Consider the following 8614-nt stretch of genomic DNA (forward strand, 5'->3'; position numbering starts at 1 on the left):
TTAACCCCCGCCAAAAAAAAAAAACAAAAAAACTCCCCTCCCCCCCGAAAAAACAACATCCAGTATACAGAAATAGAACAACCTCGCCCCCCCCCAAGAATCCACCCACCCAAATAATCTGAAAAAATATTGATCCACAAATAGGTGATAAGTGAATTGATTAATTGACTTTCCCACTTGCTTGCAAGCAACAATTCAAGGCAAAGCCGTGCGTTGTCTTCTACAGGCAAACGTCACCCGAGAGGGCTGCAGTAGCACCAACCTGTGTCTGGAGATGCCAAACAACTGCGATCCTGCGGGCAACAACACCAGCTGTCTGTTTGTGTCCTTGAACGCGGACACGCCCATGTCTCCCAATGGCTTCAACCTGTTGGTCGGTCTTAGCGGAAATTCCTCGGGAGCGATCGCCTTTGGACTCACGCAGGATTTCACAATGGTGAGAGTGAGACGACGACATGAAACAATTTCACCCTTGCAATATGTTTCTCGGTTGAATGAGAAAATGTCTCATGAGGAAATCTCATCCTAATGAAAAACTTTTTTTTTCCTCCCAAATTCCAGGCCTAAAAAAAAAAATTAAACATTGCAATTACTAATCTCTGCAACACTCACAGAGGCATACCAAATTCTGTAAAGATTTAGAAATTTTCTACTTTCCATTATTACCAGGAGTATACTGTCACCGCCTAGTACAAATCCCACATCAAAACATTTTGTCAACTTGTGTTTTTATACCCGAAAAAAAAAGCCTGCCTAGCATTGCCAAATTCGGAGAATTCTCAAAACTGTGAACTTTTCACCCTCACAAAGGGGAATAGATGGGGAAACGGCGGCAGCATATCGTCAGCACCAAATAGAAATGACTTTGCTCCACACCTTAAGAATCTTAAATCCAAAAAGTCCAAAAATTGTGGTAATTTTGCCGAATTGTAAACATCATGCGAATTACAAGCATGTTGTCGCCGCCCAATAGAAAGGTCATTTGGGAGTTTTTTTTTGTTTTGTTTTTTACCTGAACCCCCCCAAAATAAATACATAAATAAAATAAAATAAACAGACGATTGTTGCCAAATTTTTGTAATTTTCCAAATTACAAAAATCCACTACCAGGGTCAAAGTCACCCCAGTAGTGGATCGCTCCATTTTTTTTTTTTTTTACCCAAATGGAGTTATTTTTGACCAAACTGTTTTTCGAGTGTAATGTTTGATTGGCTTCGGTTTTGGAAAGCATGAATGAACTTTTCAGTCTTTGTCACCACACAGAGTGTCACCCAGCTGTTTGTGTGCGGAATGGACAGCAACGGGGATTTTGTCTTTGAAACCGTGCAGAGAAGCTCAAATGGTACTCTGACGCCAAACGAGAGGGTAAGCTTTCCTTCCTTCCTTTCTTTCTTCGCCACGGCGAAACTCGCTGTCCTAAAGTGTCTTGTGGTTAAGCAGCGTTGAAATGAGCTCATGTGACGACTCCGCCTTCGATTAGTCAGTCTCCCTTTTGGTAAAACCTGCTCCTGTGTCAACTCCCCCAAAAAAACTTGGCAGCAGGACAGCAAATTTTTTTTCTCCGCAAAGCCGAGAACAAGCTGTTCAAATAATTGGTCAACAAATTTTGACTCCATTTTTTGAATCAGAAATGCAAGTCATCTTTTCTCAATGCATTTTTGCGCAAATTCCGAATCTCTTTGTTTTTCCTCTGGCATATCAGGTTTTCATCATCATAACAGAACAAAAAATAGAATAGCCCGAGAAGTCAACACAGTCGAGTCCTCAGAGCGGTTCGTTCGGTGTACATTGAGAAGTCAACACAGGTTACGTTGCAGTCGAGTCCTCAGAGCGGTTCGTTCGGTGTACATGAACAACAAACAGAATGATTATTTTTGGAGTGGTAGGAAGTTGATGCTTCATTATTTCTTCTGACCTTATCAATCCCTCAGACCACGATGCAGATCCAGTACAGACTGGTAGACACCCTCATCCAATGTGAATTTCTCGTTCCAAATGTAAACACAAGTATGATGGGCGAGATGATGGACGGCACCACGGGCGTTGTCGTTCTGGGAGAAGCAATGGTGAACAATGACACCAGTAAGTGATGCGTTTTCACACCCAAACGGGTTCATAAACAAGGTTATAACCCGGACCGCTCCTTGCAGCAGGTCTCAGACCGTTTAATGTGGTCCATACCTCCATCCATCCATCCATTTTCCGCTTCATCCTCACAAGGGTCGCGAGGGGTGCTTGAGCCTATCCAAGACGTCTTCGGACATTAGGCGGGGGACACCCTGAACCGGTTGCCAGCCAATCGCAGGGCACACAGAGACAAACAACCATTCGCGCTCACAATCACACCTAGGGACAATTTAGAGTGTTCGATCAGAAACTGATTGCAGGCCATGCATGTTTTTGGAATGCGGGAGGAAACCGGAGTACCCGGAGAAAACCCACGCAGGCACGGGGAGAACATGGAAACTCCACACAGGAAGGCCGGACCTGGAATTGAACCCGGTACCTCTGTAATGTGGGGCCGACGCGCTAACCACTCGCACACCGGGCCGCTGGGCCACAGCTGTAAACTCTCATCATCATTGAGGGATCGAGAATGACAGGGAAGATATCATTGCCGACCAATAGAAACTGCGTCGTTCCGCAATTTGTGAAGCTTAACCCATTTAATCTCAAATTTCTCCCAGATATTTAAAAGTCAAAATCAGGTGTCATTGGTAGCCCTTTTAAGTAATCAGTAATAAAAAATTTTAGAGCCCTCTAAATTAAATCATTGTTGTCCTTCACGAATGGCGGGATTAAATGGGTTTAAGAGTCGTGTCTCTTTATTCAAAATGCAAAAAAAATAAAATAAAATAAAAAGCGTAGGGTCTCCAAATTCATTTTTCAAAATGGGAAACTTAACAGAATCAATGAGGGGAATTTATGGCAATTACCAAGAATATTTTATTGCCGCCCGAAACAAATCTCTAGATTCTATGAATCCGAAACAGAGAACCACTGTTTCCCAATTCCGTAAATTTTTTTTTTTCAAAATAATGAACACCATCACAATATTCACATTCTGAAAAACACTCGCACCTGGTTAAAACCAGACCGCACCGGCTCAGGCCAACGAGACTTCCACTAAAATCAACTAATGGTACGAGTGCCAGCGTGAAAGGTTCTGAGTACGATAAGACAAGAGATTCGTATCTGGGAGTGGACACTTCAAAGTGTCTCAAGCAATTGTGGTTCCGTCCTCTTCAGGGAGGACCGAGAACTTCACGGCCATTCTGACCAGCGGGCGGGTGAACCTTACCGACGTGGAAGGCACCGTCATTGTCCCAAGAGTTCTGGACATCAGTCAAAACGGCTGTGGAAACACCAAACTGTGCGTCAGATCGCCCAGCGAATGCAACCCTCAGGCCGCTGGCGAGTGTTTGTTCACGTCATTGGACACCACCGATACCTCGAGCGGAACCTTCAACATCTTGGTGGAGCTCGCCGGAGAGTCCGACGGATACATCGGCATGGGACTTACGGCGGATGCGTCAGAGGTGAGGCACGATGGGAATTGATGACTGTTCGGAAACAAGTGGGCTGATATTCGGGGGATTTTGACCCCAAATTATTTATGGGAATTACCAACGATTTTGGTGTCCGAAAGAAAGCTCCAAATTCAAAATACAACAAAAAAAAAAAACCATTTAGTTTTGCGGAAACCTGGGAGTTAATTGTGATTTTTTTTTCTTTTAAACCTTTCATGCGCCAATCATGATCGCCTGTAATCTGTGCACTGTAGTGACCACTGTCCCTGAAAAGGTTAATTCTGAACCAAAATCCCGATTCTGTGGAATTCATGGCAATTACCAGGAATTAATTGTTTCTGGTCAACCAAATTCATCAATCTCAAAAGCTGATGAATTGCGCAGTGCTCTGCTAAATACAACGGAGTCTAACTGAGACGCAAAACATTGGGATTTTATTTTTTTTATTGTGAATTTTAAATCACGATTCAGGGGAAATTATGGGAATTACCGGTACAAGGAGCATGCCCCCTGAGCCCAAACCCCAAAAGAAATATCTCAAAATTTGAGAAATATCAGAAATATAAGAGTCTGCCTAAATGAAAAAAAAAAATCCTGGATTTTTTTTTTTTAAATTGTGAATTTAATATAATACGTGGAAATACATAGTATCGATTATAAATCTTCAGTGTTGTGATTTTTAGAAAAAACATCTCTCCATCAAAAGCTGGAAATGTGAATCCCAAATACAAACAATAGAACTAAATAATTTAATCCATCCATTCCACCATTTTGGACTACTGGCCAGGAACCAAGACAGCGCCCCATCCACCCACCACTGATGCCTTTCTCTTTCTGTCTCCTCAGGGCGTCACCAATCTGTATATCTGCGGAAGAAACGGCAGTGACAACTCTTTTCTATTCCGCCAACTGGACCGAAACAACACCGACTTTTCACTCACCGAAGTGAACAGGGTGAGCTTTCCGATTTCCTTCCAGATACTGAATTGAAATCTACCAGAGCAAGTGGGAGTAAGTCACTGATATGCAAGTCTCGATTCTTAGTTGAATTTTCAAGCAAGTCCCAAGGTAATGTGGCAAAAAAAAAAAAAAAAACTCAACTCAAGTTGAGTCGGTACAAAATCAATCAAGTCAAGTCACCTTCAATCATTGGAGATTTCCTGAAGTGGCTTCTACACTCCGCATTGTAGCGTACTGGTTGGCTACCCGGTTTTACGTTTAGTGCACACCTAAATACACACACACACACACACGCACACGCACACACACACACACACACACACACACACGCACACACACACACAGTACTGTAGTAACCGCTGTCCCTTAAAGGGTTCAACTATGACGAACGAATTGAAATTGGCAGCCATCTTGTTTTTTAAAGACAACCAACATAAAGCTCTCCAATATCCATTCGCCCATCATCCCTCCATCGACAATATTTAGCAACCCCAATGCAACATGACAATTGGAATGAAGGAGAGTCTTTGCTAACTTTTAGCCAAGCAAGCCCCAAGTCCTCAAACTGATGACTTACGTCTGACTCCAAGTCACGTCACGTGACTGAAGTCCCATAACTTCGGTATCAACAGCTTGTTTTGGTTCCTCGGCAAATCCTCATTTGCCCTTCGTTCGACTCAATCCGTGTCACCTTCATAGGAAGTGGTCGACATCCTCGGCGCTGTGAGTGGCACGTCCATCCAATGTATCTTCACCATCGTCGGCATAAACGCCGCAGCCACGAGCAGACAGGCTGTCACCGGAACGCGCAACATCATCTTGCTGGGAAACGGAGATATAAACGGAGGTAAAGTGAGAAGCTCAAATCCATTGGCCACGTTGAAGACATTCCTCACCTCTGCTTTCCCCCTCCTCCCCCAGCTGAAATTGGTGACTTTAACATCGTCCAAAACAGCGGACTTTTGGACATCACGGACGCCGCAGCGAACGTCAATGCCAATCCAGCGGTTGAGGCGGCTTTGAACATCACCCGGGACGGCTGTGGCACGACAAATCTGTGTTTGGAGACGCCAGAAGATTGCGACCCCTTGACTGACCCCATGTGTCACATTGTGTCAAGCAATGCCACAGTTTCCAATACCAACGTTTTCAATTTAACCAGCAGACTCAGCGGATATTCCACGGGATATACCGCGCTCGGACTGGCCCGGAATGCATCGCAGGTGAGCCAAACTGTCAGATCAAGAAACCACAGGGAGGGAGTAGAAAACCAAAGTGTCAATGGCCACAATTTATTTATTTTTTCCTCCATTTGTTCACAGGGCACAAGCTCCATTTTTGCCTGTGGAAACAACACTGACACTGGGGAACTCTTCTTCAGAACCTTCACCCGAAACAACACTGATTTCAGTTTAACTTCGAATGACAGGGTGCGGCTTCTACTTGACCATTGCCATCTCCTCACATAACTACATACTTTCTCTTTTCTCCACTCTCAAACATAACCCACACAAACATCCCCATAATCCAAACACTCAAATAATCCTCAAAAAAGATCCTACAGTAAATTTCCTTAAATTAAACAACAGTTCCCGAACAATCAATATGTCAATGACTTTAAATGCTCCAAAAGGGCAATCGTCCGAAATCGTCCACTTGCCGGTTTGGTAAGTTACCCAATAAATTCGTCCATCAAAATTTATGAGCGTGAGGTTTCTAAACCACTAGCAAGGATCAATAAGGTAGTGCTCCAAACAGTTAACTAGTCCTCTAAAAGTGCCCAGCGTTGCGTTCCTGAAACTGTCGAGAGGTACCATCATCCCCTCAGCACGCTAGGAGTCTTACCTCGGAACTAAAGTCAGTTTTTACGGCCCCAAAACTCAATTGGTCCTCTAAAAGTGCCAAGTGTCAGGATCCTCAACTTTCTGAGTCGACGAGCGCCGAGCAGGGTCAGAAACTTATCCTAGCACAAAATCCAGAGCATTCAAGTTCATTGCTACAAAACAAACAATACGTTGGCAAATGCATGTACCGCCTTTTGTCCACAGATCGTTCGTGATGTCTTCATTGAAGTGACGAACAAGCGCATCGAATGCCAGTTCACCATCTTGAATTTAAATGACGTGGAAACCAGGGAAACCAACGGAACCCTGGCAGATGTTTTAATAGCAAATGGAACGTTGAATGGAGGTAAGTCGGAACGCGCTCAACCAAAAGTCAGCAAGGGGGTGCTTTGGAAGGTCATTCACCTGTCCGTCATCACGCTGCAGGTGTTCTCAGCCCGTTAAATATATTACTGCGCCAGACGGTGAACCTCACCTCACCCACCGGCACCATTACCATCATTGTGAATGGCGCCCGGGCCACAAGGAGTAGTGACGGTAAGCCCAAGAGTGTATTTGAAATCGGGTCTTGGCTGGGGTGGGGAAAAATTTCATGGTGGTGGGTTTTGAGCATTGGAGCAGTTTTCTGTTGATGTGGGGCTATGGTGTTCATCATGTTCTGGTGTTGGGGTTCTCGACTGGTCTCACTGTGGTTGTTGAGTTTCAAACCCCTTTTAGCCAAGTGAAATGGAGAAAAAGAGCCTTTGCAAACACACCTGTCATTGTTTTAAAGGGATACTGTGCTTTTTCATTGTTTTTTTTTACAATTATTACAACAGTTATCAGGTTACAGGGTGCATGAAAGGGTTAACTTTAAAGGTGATTAAAAAAAAAAATGGCCAAGTGCCCATATTTATTTTAAGCGTAGCTAGATCCATCCATCCAGTTTCCGATCCGCTTATCCTCACAAGGATCGCGGGGGTGCTGGAGCCTATCCCAGCAGTCTTCGCGCAGGGCACACAGACAACCAACCATCCACGCACACACTCACACCGAGGGACAATTTAGAGCGTTCAATCAGCCTGCCATGCATGTTTGTGGAATGTGGGAGGAAACCGGAGTACCCGGAGAAAACCCACACAGGCCGGGGGAGAACATGCAAACTCCACACACGGAGCTGGAATTGAACCCGGTACCTCTAACCACTGGACCACCCCGCGTAACTGGATAACCCAGTTAAAGATAAACACAATTTCAATCTGCCCACGGCCAACTTCAAACAGTTCCCACGGGTTGAACACAGGTTGGTCCTCCAAAGTTTTTTTTGGGTTAGGTCCCTGAACCACTACAGAGGATCAACCCCCCCAAGAACCGTAGCACAACAATTCTCACAGTCTTAAGACCTAACTAGTCCTCTCAAGATTTTCCGGTGTATCGAGAACCATTTGATAGGATCACCATCCATCCAGGGTTCATACATGATGCAAAAATTAAAGAGAGATGTTTTTGCAGTCTGTCAGTCTGGTTCTCCATAAGTTCCATGCATAAAGTCGCTGAAACTTTGAAGAGGGCCACACCTCAAGCAGTGTCGATACCATACCTCACAACTAAACAGCAGGCTTCATAACTTACCCCGAAGTAGACTCAGACAACAGTCTTACCAACATAAAGAAAGGCAACTGTCAATTGTCAGATTCAAATCATAGAAGAAAGTTCATGAAAGATTCTTGTTGATTCTCTTCCCCCTCCCCCATGCAGCCCTGTTGATCCTGCTGAGCCTCATCACGCTGCTAGCTGCGCTCCGAGGCTAACAAGAGTCAAGGAAAGCGGCGGACAAGGAGGCCGATGGTTCCGAAGACATTTACAGCGCTTTGCTGTACGCCTGTGAAAACACCACATCGTGTGTTCCGATACCATTTTCTGTTTGTATTCGTCCATTTGCATATATTCTTTTTTTGACCACTTCAACTGTGTAAAGACGCCCGCCCTTGTGTGGGATTTGCGTGGGGCCGCGATGGCTCGGTATGACGGGGGGCAGCCACCATGAAGGCAGCTCAGACTCGATTAAGACGCGTCTGGTCTGATGAGTTTGTACTGTTTGAGTTCGAAACCCAGTCCTCGTTCCACTTATTTGTTATGTGTTCATTTGTTATGTAACAGCAATGTAAAGTATTTATGGATGCCATAAAATAGCATGAATAAAGTTTGAAACTATGAGTAACTCTCGCATTGTTCAGATGTGACTTTATTCAAGTCGTGGGAAAATTATTCATTCACTCGTCACTTATGACACACACCCAA

The 8614-nt window shown here is 44.5% G+C and overlaps 1 protein-coding gene across 1 annotated transcript; it reads left to right on the forward strand.

The window, feature by feature from the left end:
• Positions 1-197: 197 nt before the first annotated feature.
• On the forward strand, positions 198-8539 carry LOC109529512 (putative ferric-chelate reductase 1). The gene is made up of 11 exons (XM_019892918.1): positions 198-436; positions 1264-1365; positions 1932-2082; positions 3250-3539; positions 4377-4484; positions 5190-5337; positions 5412-5713; positions 5813-5920; positions 6539-6680; positions 6761-6871; positions 8072-8539. The coding sequence occupies exons 1-11, from the start codon at positions 275-277 to the stop codon at positions 8122-8124; spliced, it is 1677 nt and encodes a 558-aa protein (XP_019748477.1). The 5' UTR covers positions 198-274; the 3' UTR covers positions 8125-8539.
• Positions 8540-8614: the final 75 nt, after the last annotated feature.

The sequence above is a fragment of the Hippocampus comes genome, unplaced genomic scaffold (assembly GCF_001891065.2).
Source record: "Hippocampus comes isolate QL1 unplaced genomic scaffold, H_comes_QL1_v1.1 scaffold255, whole genome shotgun sequence".
Taxonomy (NCBI): domain Eukaryota; kingdom Metazoa; phylum Chordata; class Actinopteri; order Syngnathiformes; family Syngnathidae; genus Hippocampus; species Hippocampus comes.